Source organism: Scyliorhinus torazame, chromosome 13, assembly GCF_047496885.1.
Source record: "Scyliorhinus torazame isolate Kashiwa2021f chromosome 13, sScyTor2.1, whole genome shotgun sequence".
In the NCBI taxonomy this organism is placed as follows: Eukaryota; Metazoa; Chordata; class Chondrichthyes; order Carcharhiniformes; family Scyliorhinidae; genus Scyliorhinus; species Scyliorhinus torazame.
In genome coordinates this window covers 199735574-199758204 of record NC_092719.1, presented here as the reverse complement: position 1 = coordinate 199758204, position 22631 = coordinate 199735574, and the positions used below count along the sequence as shown (strand labels likewise).

Here is a 22631-nt window from a genome sequence, read left to right as displayed (position 1 = left end):
ATCCTATCCCCGTAGCCCAGTAACCCCACCTAACCTAAGGGCAATTTTAGCATGGCCAATCCACCTAACCTGCACATCTTTGGAATGTGGGAGGAAACCGGAGCACCCGGGGGAAACCCACGCAGACACGGGGAGAACGTGCAGACTCCGCACAGACAGTGACCCAAGCCGGGAATCGAACCTGGGACCCTGGAGTTGTGAAGCAACTGTACTGACCACCATGCTACTGTGCCGCGCCATCGATGGGGAAAGGCAGCAGTCGCATCGATTCTGCAGAGTAGCTGAGGTGTCGAACTAGAGATGTTGCATCGGTTTGATGATTGAGATTTTTCAGGAACTTCCAGGTGGTGTTGACACCTATAACAAAGCCTATTTCAGAAATGAAGTTCATGGAGTTGGCTAACGTGGTTAGCACCAAGTCTGATGAAGATCAGTGCACTTACCTGGGAAAAGAAAAACAGAAATGGCCCCTAATTAGCCAGAAAGGACCGTCACTGCCTAATGGAACCAACAGTGTTACAGCTATACTAATCCGGCAAAAGCCCTGCTCTTTCCCACGGTCATGACTAAAATTAAATGATGCAGCGAAGCCCAATAACCAACTTGTTCAGTCTTGAATTCCCCTCCAACACATAACATTAAGCAGGTTTGTAAACAGGTGAGCACAGTCAAATCCATCTTTTCTGTCCCACTCTATTCTCTAACATATTCCACATTATGTCTAGGGAATCTGCATTTAAAAGTTATTGAAAACCTAACCATTGATGCTGCGAGAGTAATGGGTTTTATCATATTTAGATAGGTCTTTGCTTCCTGTATTATTCATAAAATGCCATTATAACTATTAAGTAGTCAGCCACATTAGCCTCTTGAACTTTTAAAGGGCTGTCATTTCTCTCCGAGAGGAGAGGATTAGTTTCAGACATTGATTGCAGCCAACAGCAGGAAGCATTATCTCAATCTGTGTTTTCACAGCAATGTTAATGTAGAAAAATTCCCCGAGGAATCTCACAGAAGCATAAGGGGTAAAAAAAGCTGCCAAGCCAAAGGAACAATTAGGAAGTGCGGGCAAAAGCTGGGTTCAAGTGATGGGTTCTAGGGCCAGACCGAAAGGAGAAGGGAGGTGGAGGGACGGAGGGGTTTTGGTAAGGAATTCCAGAATGAGGGGCCACAAGTGGCTGAAGCCACAGCTGCCAATGTGTGCTGAAGGGAGGGGAGAATGCACAAGACACCTGAGAGAGAGAGTACAGATGGGAGGGGGAGCTAGAATACTGGAGGAGGCGAGAGGAAGATCAAGGCCATGAAGAGATTTCGGGCACGATTTAACGGCTGTGTTGTGCCCGGCGCAGATTCATGTGGGCCGGTTAGATCGGGTGAGAGGCCCGATTCGGGAACCCCACCTGCGCCGAGCGGTTTGACATCTAACCGGGCCCGCTCCCGTTGGTGGGATCCAGATCCCGCCTAGACGCGGCGTGAAACTAATTGAGGCCAATTAAGGGCAATCACCACCTCATTAGAGAGATGGAAACCCGATCAATGGCCTCCCGTGATCTAGCTGGCGGCGATTAGTACTGCTCCACACAAACGTGGACAAGCTTCACCGCATCTGGGGGCTCTCCCAGGCCATTGGAGACCCCTGGGTGGCCAGGATCAGGGCAGGGTGGCACCCTGGCTCTCCCTCTGACACCCGAGGCACCTTGGCACTGCCAGACTGGCGGCACTGCTACCCAGGAACTACCAAGGTGGCACTGCCAGGGTGGAAACACCAAGGGCCGGGGCCTGAAGGGGGTCATGCCTATGAAAGGAGGGATGGAGGGTGATTGGATGAGTGGGGGAGGGTGAAGGGCAGGTATTCCAGAGGGCAGCACGATAGCACAAATGGATAGCACTGTGGCTTCACAGCGCCAGGGTCCCAGGTTCGATTCCCCGCTGGGTCGCTGTATGTGCGGAGTCTGCGCGTTCTCCCCGTGTCTGCGTGGGTTTCCTCCAGGTGCACCGGTTTCCTCCCACAGTCCAAAGACGTGCAGGTTAGGTGGATTGGCCATGATAAATTGCGATCAGTGTCTAAAAAGGTTAGGAGGGGTAATTGGGTTGTGGGGATAGGGAGGAAGTGAAGGCTTGAGTGGGTCGGTACAGACTCAATGGGCCGAATGGCCTCCTTCTTCACTGTATGTTCTATGTTCTATTAAGGGACCTCCAGAAGGTGGCCGAGGGAATGAAGGGGGAGGGGGGTCCTGAAAGGGGAGGCCCGAAAGGGGGCATGAGAAGGCTTGAAAGTGGGGGGGCCTCAGTGACCCCATAGCAGGGTGTCCTCACTTGGGGGTGTGGGGTATTGCCCGTGTGTGTGGGAGGTGACATTACCCAGGGTGAGGGGTGTAGGGACCCTCAAGCTCACTTAGAGGTCAGGGCATCCTTTCAAAATGGTGGCCCAATCTCTGAGGAGCCGGTCTGGCAGCGAGTTCAGCTCCTTGGTGATGAAAATAATTCTAAGTGTGGGCTCGCCCAGAGAGAAACTCCCCAGGGCCCACAAAATTGACGAAGTGAGGATAGATAGCGGTGGGCACTCGCTGATAGAACCGGGGAGATCATCTTGTATGCCTCAATTAGGTCACCTCTTAACCTTCTCTCTAACAAAAACAGCCTCATGTCCCTCAGCCTTTCCTCATAAGATCTTCCCTCCATACCAGGCAACATCCTGGTAAGTCTCCTTTGCACCCTTTCCAATGCTTCCACATCCTTCCTATAATGCGGCGACCAGAATTGCACGCAATACTCCAAATGCGGCTGCACCAGAGTTTTGTACAGCTGCAACATGACCTCATGGCTCCGAACCTCAATCCCTCTACCAATAAAAGCGAACACACCGTACGCCTTCTTAACAACCCTCTCAATCTGGGTGGCAACTTTCAGGGATCTATGTACATGGACATCGAGATCTCTCTGCTCATCCACACTGCCAAGAATCTTACCATTAGCCCAGTACTCTGTCTTCCTGTTATTCCTTCCAAAATGAATCACCTCACACTTTTCTGCATTATACTCCATTTGCCACCTCTCAGCCCAGCGCTGCAGCTTATCTATGTCCCTCTGTAACTTGTAACATCCTTCCGCACTGTCCACAACTCCACCAACTTTAGTGTCATCTGCAAATTTACTCACCCATCCTTCTACGCCCTCCTCCAGGTCATTTATAAAAATGACAAACAGCAGTGGCCCCAAAACAGATCCTTGTGGTACACCACTAGTAACTGGACTCCAGTCTGAACATTTCCCATCAACCACCACCCTTTGTCTTCTTCCAGCTAGCCAATCTCTGATCCAAATTGTTAAATCACCCTGAATCCCATGCCTCCGTATTTTCTGCAGTAGCCTACCATGGGGAACCTTATCAAACATTTTACTGAAATCCATATACACCACATCAACTGCTTTACCCTCATCCACCTGTTTGGTCACCTTCTCAAAGAACTCAATAAGGTTTGTGAGGCACGGCCTACCCTTCACAAAACCGTGTTAACTATCTCTAATCAAATTATTCCTTTCCAGATGATTATACATCCTATCTCTTGTAAACCTTTCCAAGATTTTGCCCACAACAGAAGTAAGGCTCACTGGTCTATAGTTACCAGGGTTGTCTCTAATCCCCTTCTTGAACAAGGGGACAACATTTGCTATCCCCCAGTCTTCTGGCACTATTCCTGTAGACAAAGATGACTTAAAGATCAAAGCCAAAGGCTCAGCAATCTCCTCCCTAACTTCCCAGAGAATCCTAGGATAAATCCCATCCGGCCCAGGGGACTTATCTATTTTCACACTTTCCAGAATTGCTAACACCTCTTTATGGACCTCAAACCCTTCTAGTCTAGTAGCCTGAATCTCAGTATTCTCCTCAACAACATTGTCTTTTTCCTGTGCGAATACTGACGAAAAATATTCATTTAGCACCTCTCCTATCTCCTCGGTCTCCACGCACAACTTTCCACTACTGTCCTTGACTGTCCCTACTCTTACCCTAGTCATTCTTTTATTCCTGACATATCTATAGAAAGCGTTAGGGTTATCCTTGATCCTACCTGCCAAAGACTTCTCATGTCCCCTCCTGGCTCTTCTTAGCTCTCTCTTTACGTCCTTCCTAGCTAACTTGTAACTCTCGAGTGCCCTAACTGAACCTTCATGTCTCATCTTTACATAAGCCTCCTTCTTCCTCTTGACAAGTTTTTCGACTGCTTTAGTAAACCACGTTTCCCTGACTCGACCACTTCCTCCCTGCCTGACAGGTACATACTTATCAAGGACACGCAGTAGCTGTTCCTTGAACAAGCTCCACATTTCCATTGTGCCCATCCCCTGCAGACCCCCATAACAACTATGCTGTTGCTTTTGCTCCTATCCAGAATCATCTTTGCAATCCTTTCGTCTACATCTCTGGAACTTTTTGGAGGCCTATAGAAAACCCCTAACAAGGTGACCTCTCCTTTCCTGTTTCTAACCTCAGCCCATACTACCTCAGTAGGCGAGTCCTCATCAAACGTCCTTTCTGCCACCGTAATACTGTCCTTGACTAACAATGCCACCCCTCCCCCTCTTTTACCACCTTCCCTGAGCTTACTGAAATATCTAAACCCCGGCACCTGCAACAACCATTCCTCTCCCTGCTCTATCCTTGTCTCCGAAATGGCCACAACATCGATGTCCCAGGTACCAACCCATGCCGCAAGTTCACCCACCTTATTCCGGATGCTCCTGGCATTGAAGAAGACACACTTTAAACCACCTTCCTGCCTGCCGGTACACTCCTGCAACTTTGAAACCTTACTCATAACCTCACTACTCTCAACCTCCTGTATACTGGAGCTACAATTCAGGTTGTCAAACCCCTGCTGAACTAGTTTAAACTCTCCCGAAGAGCATTAGCAAATTTCCCCCCCCTCCCCAGGATATTGGAACCCCTCTGGTCCAGGTGTAGACCATCCCGTTTGTAGAGGTCCCACCGATCCCAGAATGAGCCCCAATTATCCAGAAATCTGAAACCCTCCCTCCTGCACCATCCCTGTAGCCACGTGTTCAACTCCTCTCTCTCCCTATTCCTCGTCTCGCTAGCACGTGCCACGGATAACAACCCAGAGATAGTAACTCTGTTTGTCCTAGATCTAAGTTTCCACCCTAGCTCCCTGAATTCCTGCCTTACAGCCCTATCCCTTTTCCTACCTATGTCGTTGGTACCTATGTGGACCACGACTTGGGGCTGCTCCTCCTCCCCCTTAAGGATCCCGAAAACACGATCCGAGACATCACGCACCCTGGCACTTGGGAGGCAACACACCAACCGTGAGTCTCTCTCGTTCCCACAGAATCTCCTATCTATCCCCCTAACTGTGGAGTCTCCAATGACTAATGCTCTACTCCTCTCCCCCCTTCCCTTCTGAGCAACAGCATCCAGCAGAGGGCAGTATAGCGGAGATGCTGATTGGCTGTTGCGGGTGAAATTTGCATACGTGCATTGTGGTCATCCTAAGTTGAAGGTGGTTTGTGGAGGAGCTGTTGTCAAGTGACACTTAAACCCGAAACACTTCTTCAGTGTTTCCCTCCCTACCCCCTCCTCTCACCAAAAAAACCCAACCGCTGTAAAGATCAAGGGGAAAGCTCGAGGGCAGGTAGAATTAGAAAGAAGTTGAACCGTGACGTCACAGCCTGCAGGTAAGGGATTGGCTGGTGACTGGTAAGTAGTTTTTCTTTTCTTTTCCCTCAGGTGTTATCGTGCGGGGTGCAGAGGTTGCTGAGTGAGTCCTTGCTGAGAAGGGGAGTGAATAACAGGTAAGCTTTTTCTTTTTTTATCTCGGGAGGATGGCAGGGAAGATAGTGCAATGTTCCTCCTGCAGAATATTTGAGGTGAGGGACGCCGTCAGTGTCCCTGCTGATTTCATCTGTGGGAAGTGCACCCATCTCCAGCTCCTCAGAAACCGCGTTAGGGAACTGGAGCTGGAGCTGGATGAACTTTGGATCATTCGGGAGGCAGAGGTGGTCATAGATAGAAGCTTCAGGAATGTAGTTACTCCGAAGAATAAAGATAGATGGATGACGGTGAGAGGGACTGGGAGGAAGCAGTCAGTACAGGGATCTCCTGTGGTCGTTCCCCTTAGTCACAAGTATACCGCTTTGGATACTGTTGGGGGGGGTCTTACCAGGGATAAGCCATGGGGTACAGGTCTCTGTATTGTTTTAAGTGTGTTTAATTAAATGTTTGTGTGACTGGAGAGTTAAGTGCTGTCAATTTCCAGCTGAGCAATTCAACATCACTCAAGCATGAAGGGGGCTGATTGGCATGCACTCAACTCTCTTTGAAGCGGTTGATGTTTGTAAACATTGTCGTCAGAGCATTTCAGAGTTACTGAGCCATGAAGGAAGATGAATGAAGCAAGCTCACAGCTGTGTGTTTGTGGAAGTTGTCAATCACAGCCCAGTGAGGGACATTGACCAACTCAACGATCTAAGGGGTTTTAACACAGGTCGCTGCTTTCTCTTTCCAGGAATTGACAATTGGTGCTTCCTCTGTCTGAGCCAGCAGGTGTACGCCCTGTTGAGTGTTACAACAGTAGTTTTTTTCACTGCCTCTCTCTGGACTGCTTTCCTGCTTCCAGACAGGTCTCTGTTTTTTGGGGGGGGGCTTCCTGACAAGGATCTCATTTCTGGGGGCTCTGTGGGGGTCTCCCTATTCAGTGGGCCTCTGGGGGGTCCCCCTATTGTTTGAGATGCAGGCGGGGGGGGGGGGGGGGGTTGGCCAGCCATGGGACCTCGTTATTGGGCCACCAGCTCAAAATGGTGGACTGATTGTGGGATTCCCTCGGGAATCCCTCATAGTCTTTGCCATGCATAGATTTGCATGCTGAAGGATTGTGCATTGCTTCCTGATCTAGCTGCAATTCACCTCTGGCTGGAGAGGATTCTCTGATTGCCGACGGTGAAATCGCATTCGGCGATTGGCCGGAGAAACCCTTTTGGCGCCGAAATTGGGGGCGGCGCCTGTTTTCGAATGCTCCGCCCCTTGCAAAACAGCATCATTGCTGAGTATGCTGCATGCCATTGGGACGCCATCAGGATGTCACCTGAAGGCCGTCCCCCGATGGGCTGACTTCCCGATGGCATGGATCACTTGTGGTCTGAGGTTTCGTCAACCTCGCGTGGTGGCTGCGGACCATGTCCAGCGCCGCCAGATCGGGGGCGGGGGGGGAGCGCCATTCCTCTGGCTGGCGGGGCTTCAGTGGGGTCTGGGGGGCTGGTGGGGGGTGGTCCCGGGATGGTGAGGGGGTTACAGGGGCACAGTCTGGTAGGCCAGGTCCGCACGCGGTTGGCGCCATGTTGTACGGTGCAGCCACTGCAGGTCGCCGCTGTGCGCATGCACAGCCACGGACCCGGCAATTCTTTGTCCATATCTGCAGGTAAAGCCGGGTGTTTTACACGCTAGCCCTCCACTGGGCGGGGCATCAGTGCGGGGGCGCCGCTGACCTTTTGGCCATAATACTAGACACATGCTCCGAACATAACCTCAAAATCGGAGAGTCCAGCCCATAGTCTCCCAAACGGAGAATGTCGACCAGTAATATGATGCTTTAATAAACGTGAAGTTCAGTGTTCTCTAATACTGTACAGGTTCTGTAATACTGTATGGACCAGCGTGATATTAACCAATTCACTGAGCCCAAATGGTGTAGGAGAGAGGTTGAAATTGGGTAAGTGTCTTAGCCATGAGGGAGATTTGGTCTCGCCCACGGCCATTTTTTCTTTACTGACTTTCAAGTCCTCTAGCCACAGGTGGGCGATGACTCATGGAAGTCTAAAAGTTTCAGCTCGCTGGCATTACTTGAACCATTGCAGCTTGGCGAGGAGACCCGGCCGGAGGAATACCCATCACAGAATCCTGGCAGGATGGCCAGAAAAAGCCAAGGTAAAATTTACATTTGTCAAGCGGATTTCCGTGGGAGTCAGGAGGAACATTGTGGCAGAGGAGCAAATGTTGAAAACAATAAAAACTGGCATGTACAGCACCTCTAATGCAGTAAAATGTCTGCAGCCCAGCGGCTTCCTGGAAACATGAGGCTGGATTCTCTGTTTTTGGGTCTATGTCCCCACGCCGTCATAAAAACTGTGGCATTTCATGCCAGGGCATTTCATAGCCCTGCAGGGGTCTAGCAGGGATTCGTCGGGAAGCTCGCAGCTTTAGCTGCAGATACAGGCTCCCGCACTTCCGGGTCAGAGGCTGCGCATGTGCATGGGCTCCATGGCGTACTCGGAACGTGGAGCTGGACCTCCCAATTAGTGCCACCGAATTGGCCGCATGCCCGACCTGGACCGTCCGCCCATATATAGCCCGGTCCCGTATGAGGCCCCCACTGCCCTCCGATCGGCCCGCCCCCGACTGAGTCCAAGAATCTCTCCACTTCTGCCTTAAAATATTCTAAGACTCTGCTTCCACTGACCTTTCAGGAAGACAGTTCCAAAGACTCACGACCCTCTGTGTGAACAAATTTTAAATGGGTGACCCTGTATTTTTAAACGGTGACTCCCCTAGTTCAAAATTCTCCCACAAGAGGAAACAACCTCTCCACAGCCACCCTATCAAGGTCCCTCCAGATCTTGTACGTTTCAATCATGCCGCCTCTTACCCTCCTGAACTCCAGCGGATAAAAGCCTAGTCTGTCCAATCCTTCCTCATAAAACAACCCAGCCATTCCAGGTATTAGTCTGGTAAACCTTCTCTGAACTGTTTCCAATGCATTTACATCTTTCCTTAAATAAGGGGACCGATACTGTACACAGTACTCCAGTAGTAGTGTGGGATTCTCCAGTCCCCCAGCCGTGTGTTTCCCGATGACATGCTATCCGTTGGCGGGGGATTCTCTCTTCCCGCTGTTTGTCAATGGCATTTCCGGGAAACCCATGGGCGGGGGTGCATTGCCAACGGGAAAAGAGAATCCCAACGACCAGTGAGTTCCAGCCATAGTCTCACCGGTGTCCTGTACAACTGAAGCATAACCTCCCTACTTTTGTAATCAATACCCCTCGCAATAAAGCATAACATCCTATCAGCTTTCCTAATTACTTGCTGTACCTGCAAACAAGCCTTTTGTGATTCATGCACTCCGACTCCCAGATCCACCTGTACGTCAGAACTCTGCAATCTTTCACCGTTTATATAACATGCTTCTTTTTTATTCTTCCTGCCAAAATGGACAACTTCACAGTTTCCCACATTATACTCCATTTGCCAGATCTTTGTCCACTCACTTTCCCTATCTAATATCTTTTTGGAGCTTCCTTATGTCCTCTTCACACCATACTTTCCTACCTATCTTTGTGTCATCAGCAAATTTGGCAATCATCCCACCCATCCCTTTATCCAAGCCATTTATATAAATTGTAAACAGTTGAAGCCCCAACAATGATCCCTGTGCACATCACTCGTTACATCTGGCCAATCTGAAAAAATCCCATTTATGCCTATTCTCTGCTTCCTGTTCGCCAGCCAATCCTCTATCCATGCCAATATGTTACTCCCTATAACAAGTGCTGTTATTTTTCACAATAACCTTTGATGTTACACTTTATTCTGGAAATCTAAGTACAGTCTCTTCATTGTTTCCCCTTTATACACAGCACAGGATAACTCCTCAAATCAGTTGGTTAAACACAATTTCCCTTTCACAGAACCATGTTGACTTTGCCTGATACCTTGAGCTTATCCACTTGCCCTGCTATAACTTTATAATAATAGTTTCTATCATTTTCCTCGTGACAGATATGAGGGTAACTGGCCTATAGTTTCCCGCTTTCTGCCTTCCTCCGTTTTTGAATAAACAAGATATATTGCTATCTTGAAATCTAATGGGGCCTTCCTTGAATCTAGAAAAGTTTGGAAAATTAAACCCAATGAATTAACTATCTCACTGAACACTTCTTTTAAGACGCTAAGTTGAAATCCATCAGCATCTGGGCTCTTAGCAGCCTACAGCTCCAACAATTTACTCAGTACTACTTCCCTGGTGATGGTCATTTTCCTGAGTTCCTCTCTCCCCGGCTGGCAGTAGTATGCTCAGAGAGGCATTGCTGAACCTTTGGGTTGGTGCCTGCTGTTTCCTGGTAGCCAGCCAATGAATGAGTAGCTGTCTGGGCATCTTTTAAATATTGTGCCCAGATTTGACGGCAGGCGTGCGACTTCCTGCCTGCCTCCCCCAGCTGCATGATTCGCCAGGAAATTCCCGCCTACATGATTAATAAGCCAAACATTGCGCGATTAGGTGGGTTTGCCAGCTCGGCTCTGCCGCAGGAGTCTCTCTGACTTCCCGCCCCAACCACAGGACTTGGGCCTCGAGCAGAAAATCCCAGCAAAAGTGATGCCAGGACAGGGTGCCAAACATTTGGTCAAAAGAGTTGCCGGGTGAGTGTTTTAATTGAGTAGTAGGAAGGTAGGGACGCTTAAGGAGGAGATTTTAGAGCTTAGGGTCCAGTCAGTTAATGGCATGGTCACCAATTGCGGACCATCATTACAACAGCAAAACCCAGGGCACTGAATTATCTTCATGTGGGAAATTACCAGAATTCAAGCCATGTTTCTAACCAGTGCTTTTACTTATCCTCCTTTTGTCTTGTTTTAGCAAAGTTTACGTCCTGCATACAAATAATTCTTCTGCATAAGCACACTGGTGTCAGTTCGCATACAGTTATGTATATATAATAACTCTATATTGTAGCCACCTAAAATGGCTGATTCCCGATTAATTTGGCCAAAACCCGATGTAAAATGGCTAACCGAAAAGGTTGATGGGTAAAGCAGCCAACAGGGCACAAACGGACAGCTGCAGACAGAATAGTGTATTCGGCTCTGGGGAAGTCGGCCCAGATCGATACCTGCGACCATTAGTAGCACATCAACACAGACATCTGCAGTTTAATCGGCTATCCCCGGGAACAATTGCAACATATTAGCAATTGAATGCCGATCCAGACCTGTCGGCGCCAGCAGTGGCCGAGACAAAGAAAGGTGAACGACCACCCCCCGATCAAGGAATCGCCCCATTATTGGAGCATATCGAACCCAGTGATTGGGAACAAGTCCAATCACTTGGGATCAGGGTCAAGGTCCTCCCCGAGAGGCGGGAAGCCCCTGGGACCTATAAAGATAGGGGCCAAGTTCAGATCGACCCTTCTCTCCCTTCTTCTCCTGCTCGCAACCTTCGCAAGAACCATCGACCAGAAACCGTAAGTTTGACTCCAGCGATCGCTACCCGATAGAGACTCCTAGCCATCGACCTGTATCAGCCTTTGAATCCTGCGGGCCAGACCCAATTCGATAAGCCATTCGTTTCCCTGACCTGATGGGCCATTCCCAAAAAGTTAAGTATTGGCCAGTAGTGGTAGGTAGTAGTCTAGAAAGTAGGATTATTGTATAAGTATTTATTGCTGTACATAATAAATGACCGTTGATTTTACTCTTACTAAGCGGTGTGCTGTCTTATTAATCATAACTAGAGCTTGAACCACGTGGCGGTATCAGAAATATACCTGGCGACTCGTGAGCAAAGGTGACAGAATTAGAGCTTATAAAACTAAGAGCAACAATAAGAGCAACAATAAGAGCAACAATATGAACAGTAGCTACATCGCCTGCACAAATAAGGTTATGGCTTTTGACATACATATATATCAGTGTTAAACTTTACACAGCGCATACTATGTGTGCACCTCAATACAAGACATTATAGGCTGTACTCACCTCATAGACATTGAACTGACTTTGGCCCCGGGACAGTTCTCTGTAACTTGTGGTGAACTCCCCAATGAAATCATGGCTTGTATTAGAGATCAAGGATGCGGGAAAATCAAGAGGGAAAAAGCAAAAGAGAGAAAAGCTCATTAGCTCCATGATTTTATGTATTTTTTCAAATTTGAACTCATTTCTTTTTGATATTTTCCTTTCCCTTTTCTCAGAGGTGCCGAACCCCATCGGGGTGCAGGCAGGCTGCCAGAACTTTGCCAACCCTCATTGTCATCTTTCTACTTTGAGCTTTGTGAGCAGATAAGGTAGTTCTGAAGAAAAGTCATAATCGACTTGGAATGTTACCTCTGTTTCACCCTCTAAACATGCTGCCAGATCTGTTGAGTATGTCCACGCAGCACTTTCTGTTTTTATTTCAAATAAACAATTATGTAAATAACATATAAAACATAGGTGTGCACGTCACCAACAATCTGTCCTGGTCCACCCACGTCGACTTTACGACCAAGAAAGCAGGAAACTAAGGAAATTCACATGTCCACATTGACTCTTACCAACTTTTACAGCTGCCCAAGGCCGTAAAAATTGCAGTCGTGAACATAATCCAGTCCATCACGCAAGCCCGCCACCCATCCATTGACTCTGTCTATACCTCCCGCTGCGTTAGGAAAGTGGGCAGCATAATCAAGGCCCCTCCCACCCGGGTTATTCTCTCTTCCAACCTCTTCCATCGGGCAGAGGATACAAAAGTCTGAGAACACGCACGAGCAGGTTCAAAAACAGCTTCTTCCCCAGATTTCTGAATGACCCTCTTATAGACTGACCCGATCTCTCCACGCATCTTCTCCATTGAGTAGCGTTACACTGCGTATGCTTCACCCAAAGTCTATGTCTATATACTTACATTGTGTATTTATCGTATGTCCTGTTTTTCATGTATGGAATGATCTGCCTGGACCGTATGCAGAACAAGACATTTTACACGTGACAATAAATCCAAATCTAAAATCTAAATATGAGTCTGACGAAAACTCAGGTGTTTTGTTGCTGCCAACTGGCTACAATTGAGGAAAGTGAAAAAATCAAAAGGATTGAATGGGGAGGTAAAAGGAGGATGTCAATATGGACAGCACGGTAGCATTGTGGATAGCACAATTGCTTCACTGCTCCAGGGTCCCAGGTTCGATTCCGGCTTGGGTCACTGTGTGTACGGAGCCTGCACATCCTCCCCGTGTGTGCGTGGGTTTCCTCCGGGTGCTCCGGTCTCCTCCCACAGTCCAAAGATGTGCAGGTTAGGTGGATTGGCCATGTTAAATTGACCTTCGTGTCCAAAATTGCCCTTAGTGTTGGGTGGGGTTACTGGGTTATGGGGATAGGGTAGAGGTGTTGACCTTGGGTAGGGTGCTCTTTCCAAGAGTCGGTGCAGACTCGATGGGCCGAATGGCCTCCTTCTGCACTGTAAATTCTATGAATGAATGACACATCAGAAGAAAGAGGTGAATGATTAAAACTCATGCAAATGAGCTGGGGGAGGAAATAAAGTGCTCATCAGGACCGATTGGGGTGGGGGAAGGGAGTGGGAAATATGATTGCTGCCAATTAATAGTCCTTTAAGTTCATTAAGGAACTCATTAAGTGGCCTGTCAGTTTATGATTGGAATTGTTAAATGTTTTTCTAGCAAGTCCAAACAGTCTTGTGCATAATTGTGTACAGCTGTCAGGTTCAGGTCTTTGGGAAATTAATTTGCGTTAGTTTTAAAATTTACTCTGTGAGTCTAATGAGCACCAACAAGAGCAATGCTCCCACCAGTCTCGCCCATGGGCACTTTCCACCGCGCTCCAACTCAAAGAGCTGCCTGCCCTAATCAGATATGCACACAGCACCAACATGGTAGGAATAACAGCAAAAGGGATTATTATTTAAATGATAAAATATTAAAACATGCTGCTGTGCAGAGAGACCTGGGTGTGCTAGTGTATGAGTCGCAAAAAGTTGGTTTTCAGGTGCAACAGGTGATTAAGAAGGCAAATGGAATTTTGTCCTTCATTGCTAGAGGGATGGAGTTTAAGACTAGGGAGGTTCTGCTGCAATTGTATAAGGTGTTAGTGAGGCCACACCTGGAGTATTGTGTTCAGTTTTGGTCTCCTTACTTGAGAAAGGACGTACTGGCACTGGAGGGTGTGCAGAGGAGATTGACTAGGTTAATCCCAGAGCTGAAGGGGTTGGATTACGAGGAGAGGTTGAGTAAACTGGGACTGTACTCGTTGGAATTTAGAAGGATGAGGGGGGATCTTATAGAAACATATAAGATTATGAAGGGAATAGATAGGATAGATGCAGGCAGGTTGTTTCCACTGGTGGGTGAAAGCAGAACTAGGGGGCATAGCCTCAAAATAAGGGGAAGTAGATTTAGGACTGAGTTTAGGAGGAACTTCTTCACCCAAAGGGTTGCGAATCTATGGAATTCCTTGCCCAGTGAAGCAGTAGAGGCTCCTTCATTAAATGTTTTTAAGATAAAGATAGATAGTTTTTTGAAGAATAAAGGGATTAAGGGTTATGGTGTTCGGGCCGGAAAGTAAGCTGAGTGCACAAAAGATCAGCCATGATCTCATTGAATGGTGGAGCAGGCTCGAGGGGCCAGATGGCCTACTCCTGCTCCTAGTTCTTATGTTCTTATGGTTACTGCCTACCTTTGCCACTGGGGTGCAGACAGGCAGCTCTCGCCTCCTGGAGATGCTTGGATTCTACAGTCAGCTGACCTCGAAACGAGGTGCAACAAGGATCTAGAGATATCTATGTCATTGATTTCCCCTTTCCCAAAGTCAGTTTGAAACTGGTGTTGAGCCAAAGGACCTCCAAGCATCCAACAATGATAGTATCCAGCCAATCACATTGAAATATTCTCACAGTCGGCAATCCAGGAAGTAAAATAAACTGATATTTTAAATTTGTAATTAAAACTTTAGAGTGCTAAATAAATGAGTGAGGCATACACATAGGATTAGCTGAAGTTGAATATCATAAACAGATTTCGAAAAATTATATTTGAAAAATGTCAATGTTTTTATCATATTGGAAAAAATGACTTTCCACCGATATCGGGCAGCACAGTAGCACAAGTGGATAGATAGTACTGTGGCTTCACAGCAACAGGGTCCAGGTTTGATTTCCCGCTGGGTCACAGTCTGTGATGAGTCTGCACGTTCTCCCCGTGTCTGCGTGGGTTTCCTCCGGGTGCTCCAGTTTCCTCCCACAGTCCAAACACGTGCAGGTTAGGGGGATTGGCCATGATAAATTGCCCTAAGTGACCAAAAAAAAAGGTTAGGAGTGGTTATTGGGTTACGGGGATAGGGTGGAAGTGAGGGCTTAAGTGGGTCGGTGCAGACTCGATGGGCCGAATGGCCTCCTTCTGCACTGCATGGTCTATGATATAAAATTAGATTTTCAGAGCTCGTAAGGCTGTTCAGCTGTAAATAGAAACTTAGTATACCATTAAAAACCTAGCTACATATAATTCAGCAAGATATAGGGCGACAATTCTCCCATCGGGAGACTAAGTCCCGACGCCGGAGTGAAAACAGAGTGTTTCACTCCGGAGTCAGAGGTCGCTCCCAGCCGCCTATTCTCCCGCTCCCGGGGGGCTAGGAGCGGCGCCGTGTCCTTTACGCGCGCCGGGCCCTGGCGCCCCGTAAAGGTGGCGCCGCGTAAATGACGCGGCCAGCGCCGCATAAATGCGTCACCCGCGCCGCACAGGTTGCCGTCCTTCCCACTGCCGCCCCGCAAGAAGATGGATCTTGCGGGGCGGCGGAGGAAAGGAGGTCCTCCTCCAGAGAGTGGGCACTGATTGCGGGCCAGACCCCTTTTGAGGCCCCCCCCCCCGGTGCAGGAAACCCCCTCCCTCCCACACAGGCCACACCCCCCCAGCGTTCCCGCGCTGTTCCCGCCGGTAGCGACCAGCTGTGGACAACGCCGGCGGGAACCTGTCATGCTGGGCAGGCCGTTCGGCCCCTCCGGCCAGCCGTGAGTCTCGCTGCGCCTGTTTGGGGGGGGGGGGGAGAATCGCGTGCGGGTGCTGGGGCGGCGTGGTGTGACTTGCGCAGCGCCCCGGAGATTCTCCCACCCGGCGTTGTGACTAACAGTGGAAAAGAATAGATTTGCATCAGTTCAGTGATTTCAAGTTGGTGAAGTCTGGGGGTTGGAGGGGGGATGTTGGAGGGGGAATGAAATTTCAGCTTTGCACCCTCAAATGAAATGAAGAATCACTACCAAAAACATGTGGATGTCCACATTTAACAGCATCTGTGTTGTTCCTGTCTTTTTCAGAGGAACTAAACATTTTACAACCACTTCTAGCCTAAGATTTGGGTTAATATATTTCAACTTACAGGGGAGTCCAAAACTAGAATTCAAAAATATAAATATATAGATCCAGTAGAGAACATTTGAGAACCCCCTTTTCCTATAAAGAGTGCTGAGGATGCAGAACACGTTACCACAAGGAGTTGTTGAGAAGTTTGATTAATTTAAAGAGAATCTAAATAATAATAATCTTTATTGTCACCAATAGGCATGCATTAACACTGCAATGAAGTTACTATTAAAAGCCCCTAGTCGCCACATTTCGACGCCTGTTTGGGTACACAGAGGGAGAATTCAAAATGTCCAAATTACTTAACAGCACGTCTTTCGGGACTTGTGGGAGGAAACTGGAGCACCCGGAGGAAACCCACGCAGGAACAGAGAGAACGTGCAGACTCCACTGTTATGGGTCCGGATTTACAGAACCCCAAAGTGTTTCAAGGAGTTCAACCGACCACTTTTAATAGATTGTGGTGTGGGAAGCACACGGCGTACTCTTCAGGTGTGATACAGCAGAAATGGACAAGTGGTTTTCAAAACAAAACAATGTTTCAACTCAAGTTAACCTTTTTAAAACAACCATTGAATATATTAACACCCATTACTTCAAAGATAACCCCAAAAGACTACAACACTAAATAATCCTTCAAACTGTTCCTTTAAACATCCAAAAGACTTCAAACCTTCAAAAATAGGAGCACATTAGGTTACATTCAATATAATTATAGTCTTTGGATTGCAGAAATCAACAGACCAGCTCTGTGTTTCTTCATGCAGCTCACAGCAAAACACACAGACACTCCCAGCTGCTCGCTCAAACTGAAACTCAAAAAGCAGAAGTGAGCTCAGCTCCCCCCACCCTCTGATATCACTTCAGTAATATGATCAGCTCCATTTCTTAAAGGTACATTGCTTAAACATCCATTTCTTGAAGGTACTCTCACATGACTCCTCCCCCCAAGAAAAAAAATAAACCATCAACTTCAAGATGGTTTCGTTTTTCACCTTTGCAACATCAATTAAGAAATGCACACAGTAAAACACTTTACTGGTTCAAAAAAAAAACACACGCAAACAGGTATAATAATATAGTCCATTTTTTTTTTGTTCTTCTTCCTCCAACCAAAATCCTTCTCGATTGACAGTCTCTTTGAACAAGAAAGTCTCTGCACGATCCATCCATTCCTCTACGCCTCGGCATTTCTCTTTAAAGTTAGATTCTTCAGTTCAATCTGATCACAGAGTCCCTTGCAATTCTCTAATACAGGAGCATCGGTTACCAAAGCTTACAGGCAGTCAAATGCCTGTTGAAAGTCCGCTGTCCATTGAAATTTTTGACATTTCATCAGCAAGTCCATCAGTGGACAGTGCTACAAATCTTTTGCACAAAGGTTCAATCAAATCCACTCATGGCAAGAAATCACATTATTTCCCTTTGTCTTGAGGGTATCGGAAACTCCTCAAGGAAAGTGATTTGGGCTTTTCCAAATTCACTTCTGGCTAGGTTTATCACCAAACCCGCCACCTGAAGTCGATCGAATAACTCCATCAGATGTTGTAAATGATCTTTCCATGCCTGGCTGAAAATTACCAGATCGTCGATGTATAGCGCACAATTGGGTAATCCTGAAACGACTGTATTAGTTACCCGTTGAAATGTAGCTGGGCGTTTTTCATGCCAAATGGCATAACTTTGAATTGGTATATACCATCTGGAGTCACAAAAGCTGAAATCTCCTTCGCCCTTTCGGATAAAGGTACCTGCCAGTAACCTTTAAGCAAATCCAATTTGGAAATAAAAGCGGATTGTCCCACTTTCTCAAAGCAAACCTCCAAACGTGGGATAGGTTAAGAGTCCATTCTTGTAACTGCATTAACCTTTCAATAGTCCACACACAACTGTTGGGTACCGTCTGGTTTAGGTTCCATCACTATGGGTGAGCTCCATTGGCTGCAAGCCACTTCAATTATGTCATTTTTAAGCATGCTCTCAATCTCTTTGTTAACCTGTGCCAATTTTAAAGGATTAAGTCTATATGGATATTGTTTGATAGGAACAGCATTTCCCACATCTACATCATGTACAGTCATTTAGTACTTCCCAATTTATCTCTACAAACTTACCCATGTGATATCAATAACTCTTTCAGGTCAGTTAGTTTTTCCTCTGGAAGGTAACTTAACAATTTATCCCAATTTTTAAGAACATCCTCATTTTCCAATTTAATTTCAGGTACGTTAAATTCACAGTCATCTGGATTTGGTTCGTCACTTTGAGTTAGAATCATTAAAATCTCCTTTTTCTCTCCTTCCCTTTCAAAGTACCTTTTAAGCATATTCGCATGACACACTCGGTGAGGCTTCCTTCTATCTGGTGTTTTTACCACATAATTCACCTCACTTAATTTCCTTTCAATCTGATAAAGTCCACAAAACCTAGCTTTTAAAGGCTCATCTACCACTGGTAACAACACTAAAACTTTATCTCCACTGGCAAAACTAGGAACTTTGGATTTCTTGTCCGCTACCCGTTTCATCACATTTTGTGCAACTTTCAAATGTTGTCTAGCCAATTCACCTACTCTATTTAATCGTTCCCTAAAATTTGACATTGAATTTCTGATTTCTCACCCACCAATTTTTCCTTAATCAATTTAAGTGGTCCTCTTAACTCATGACCAAAAATTAGTTCAAAAGGACTAAATTTGGTTGACTTACTGGTGCATCCCTAATTGCAAACAGTACGAATGGAATTCCTTTATCCTAATCCTCTGGGTAATCTTGACAATAAGCCCTTAACATTGTCTTTAATGTCTGATGCCACCTTTCTAACGCTCCCTGCGATTCTGGATGGTACGCAGTTGATTTAAATTGTTTCATTCCTAAGCTATCCATAATTTCTTTGAATAACTTTGAGGTAAAATTTGATCCTTGATCCGATTAAATTTCTGTGGGTAGTCCATATCTAGTAAAGAATTTAAATAACTCCTCCACAATCTTTTTAGCTGTAATATTATGTACTGGAATGGCCTCTGGAAACCTAGTAGACACATCCATTATAGTCAAAAGATATTGATTCCCACTTTTTGTTTTAGGAAGCGGTCCTACACAATCAATTAGGACCGTTGTAAAAGGTTCCTCAAATGCTGGCATGGGTATTAAGGGCGCTGGTTTTATCACTGCTTGAGGTTTCCCTATCATTTGACATGTGTGACATGATTGCCAAAATTTTACTACATCTTTATGTAGTCAAGGCCAATAAAAATGTTTCTGGATTTTAGCTTTAGTTTTCCTTATCCCCAAATGACCTCCCACTGGTACTTCATGTGCAACTCGCAACACCTCCTTTCTATACCCTATTGGCAATTCTACTTGATGAACTTCTGCCCACTTTTCATCCGCCTGCATATGTACAGGTCTCCATTTTCTCATCAAGACATCACTTTTACGGTAATAACACTCTGGTATACACTCAGATTCCTCTTCCGTATATGCTTTCTGATTCATCAGTATTATTTCTACATCTTTCTGTTGTCACTCAGCCAATTTTCCTGAAGTCAAAATATCCGCCTCATCTGCCACCTGTTCTTGTTCTTTTTCAACCATCTGATCAAAAATCGTTTCTGATAATTGCATTTCAACTTCATCTTCACTCTTTGATTTCTCCTCTTGACTTAACCTGTGACTTTGCGACCTTGTTACTACACAATCCGGAAAAATCCCAGGATATTCGTCCTTCAACACTTCAGTTGTCTGGTTTTCCACTGGTTTATCAACCACAGTAGGCATCACTCCCACTTGCGATCCAGCTATATTGTTACCCAAGATAAACTGTATTCCTGGACAAGATAGTTTCTCTATTACTCCTACTATCACTTCACCACTCTTCACTGGACTTTCCAACCTTACCTTATATAATGGAACGCTACTCCTCGCACCCTGAATTCCACATATTATCACCTTTTCTGGCAACATTCTTCCCAAACTACATAATTCCTCATCTCTTACCATTAAAGATTGACTAGCTCCTGTATCTCTTAAAATTGTGACTTCTTTATCTGCTCCTCCTGATACACATGAGTAAACTTGACCCACACAAGTAAATTCTTTAAAGAGATCAGGCACCTTCTTAATTACTTCTTGAACAGGCTGTACAATCTTTTGCACCTCCTTCGCTTCCCTTGGGCTTTCCTTTACCATTCTAACAAACCCAACTGTCTTATCCTGTTTTACCACATCAGCCTTCTCAGTGCTTTTCTTCAACCACCAACACTGTGACTTTACATGGCCTAGTTTATTACAGTGAAAACATCTGAAACTTTTCATTTCTTTTTCACCCTCCTGGATTTCTTTTTTAATCTGAGGTACACTCTCTTTATTGTCTCCCATCAGATCACCTTTATCTTTACCTCTTGAGTATTTCTCATGTCCCCAGTTTCTATCCCTCACCGGCTGAAACTGATGTCGGAAACCAAGCTTTGATTTATGAACTAATTCATAATCATCTGCCATTTCTGCTGCTAATCTCGCAGTTTTAACCCTCTGTTCTTCCACATGAGTTCTCACTACATCAGGAATTGAATTTTTAAACTCCCTCAAAAGTATAATTTCTCTGAGAGCTTCATATGTTTGGTCTATTTTCAAAGCCCTTATCCACCTATCAAAATTACTCTGTTTGAGCCTTTCAAACCCCCCCCCCCCCCCGCCACCCCCTACCCGCCAGGTGGGAGAATTGGCTGGGCACCGCGCGAATCGCGCCACACCGCCCCGACACCCACATGCAATTCTCCCAACCCCCCGAAGCCAGCGCCACGCAAACCGCGCCCACCCACTCGGAGAATCGGCGCAAATGGCGAGCGGTGATTCTCTGGCCCGCATGGGCCGAGTGGCCGCATGTAAATGGCCTAGTCCCGCCGGCGCCGTCCACACCTGGTCGCTGCCGGCGGGTACTCGTCGCGAAGGCTTTGGGGGCGGCCTGTGGGGAGGGGGGGGTGTGGCGCTCCGTTCCCGGAGGTGCCTCCGATGGGGTCAGGCCCGCGATCGGGGCTCACCGATCGGCGGGCCGGCCTCTCCCCCCCCCCCCCCCCGGGCCTACTTCCTTCCGCGGCTGGCCCCAGAACCACGGCGCCATGTTGGTGAGGGGCCGGAGCGCTCCGCGAGGTTACTGCGCATGCGCTAGTTGGCGTCGGCCCAACTGCACATGCGCGGGACCCAAGGCGGCGGGTCTCTGATGCCACACTGAGGCCCCGCCCCCATAAATGACACGACGCCCCTGCTAGCCCCACGGAGGGGGGAGAATAGGCGTCTGGGAACGGGCGTCGACGCCGGAGTAAAACACTTCGATTTTTATTCCGGCGTCGGCACTTAGACTCCCGTCGGGAGAATCCCGCCCCATGTATGTTTGACCAAATTCTATCCTTAAATTTCTAAACCTTTGTCTGTAAGCTTCAGGCACTAGTTCATCTGCACCTAAGATGGTTTTTTTCACCTCTTCATACGTTTCAGATACCTCCTCCGGTAGTGATGCAAACACTTCACTAGCTCTACCTACCAGCTTTGTTTGAATCAGTAATACCCACATGTCTTGTGGCCATTTCATTTGTTTAGCTACCTTCTCAAATGAAATGAAAAAGGCTTCTACCTCCTTCTCGTCAAACCTTGGCAATGATTGGACATATTTAAATAGATCCCCACCACGTCTTCGATTATAACGCTCCGTCTCACTATCCTCATCAATCTCATCCAACTGTACGTTTCCCTTTACGTCTGTCAATTTTAACTGACTGTCATGTTTCATGGCCATTTTCCGAAGTTCAAACTCTCTTTCTTTATCTTTTTCCCTGATCTGTATCTCCCTTTCTATTTCTTTTTTTCTGCTTGGGCTATTCTTTCTTTTTCTTTTTGTTCTGCCAGGGCTATTCTTTCTTTTTCTCTCATTGCATATTCAAGCTACTTTAATTCTTTTTCATGGTCAAGTTGCTTTAATTCTTTTTCATGTTCAAGTTGCTTAATCTGCAACTGGAGCTTTGCCATTTCTAATGAGTCAGAATGTATCTCATAAGGTCCGTAAGGTACTGCGTGTTACCGTGTCCACCCCCAAAATCTTCTGAGCCTCTGAAAGAGCCATTGTCCACAACACATTCCCCACGTAAACTAAAATACCACACCTGAAAAGCAACCACACTATATGCTCACCCCTCACTGTCTTTAAGTTCACTAAGCCAATCCAACAGATAGGCTTTTATCCCCCTCGAGCCCCCAATTGTTATGGGTCAGAGTTTAGAGAACCCCAAAGTGTAGCATGGAGTTCAACTGACCCACAACTTTTAATAGACTGTGGTGTGGGAAGCACACAGCGCACTCTCCAGGTGTGATACAGCAGAAATGGACAAGTGGTTTTTAAAACAAAACAATGTTTATTCTATCAAGTTAACCTTTTTAAAACAACCATTGAATATCTTAACACCCATTACTTCAAAGATAACCCCAAAACACTACAAC

At 46.7% G+C, this 22631-nt stretch overlaps 1 protein-coding gene across 4 annotated transcripts in view; it reads right to left on the bottom strand.

Moving 5' to 3' along the window:
- LOC140388518 (copine-9-like) overlaps positions 1 to 22631 on the bottom strand; it is a 604903-nt gene that overhangs the window by 99448 nt on the left and 482824 nt on the right. For all 4 annotated transcript variants that reach the window (XM_072472866.1, XM_072472865.1, XM_072472867.1 and 1 more), the window contains one exon: positions 11768 to 11843. In XM_072472866.1, coding sequence (XP_072328967.1) covers positions 11768 to 11843 — 76 coding nt within the window. The remainder of the gene's footprint in view (positions 1 to 11767; positions 11844 to 22631) is intronic.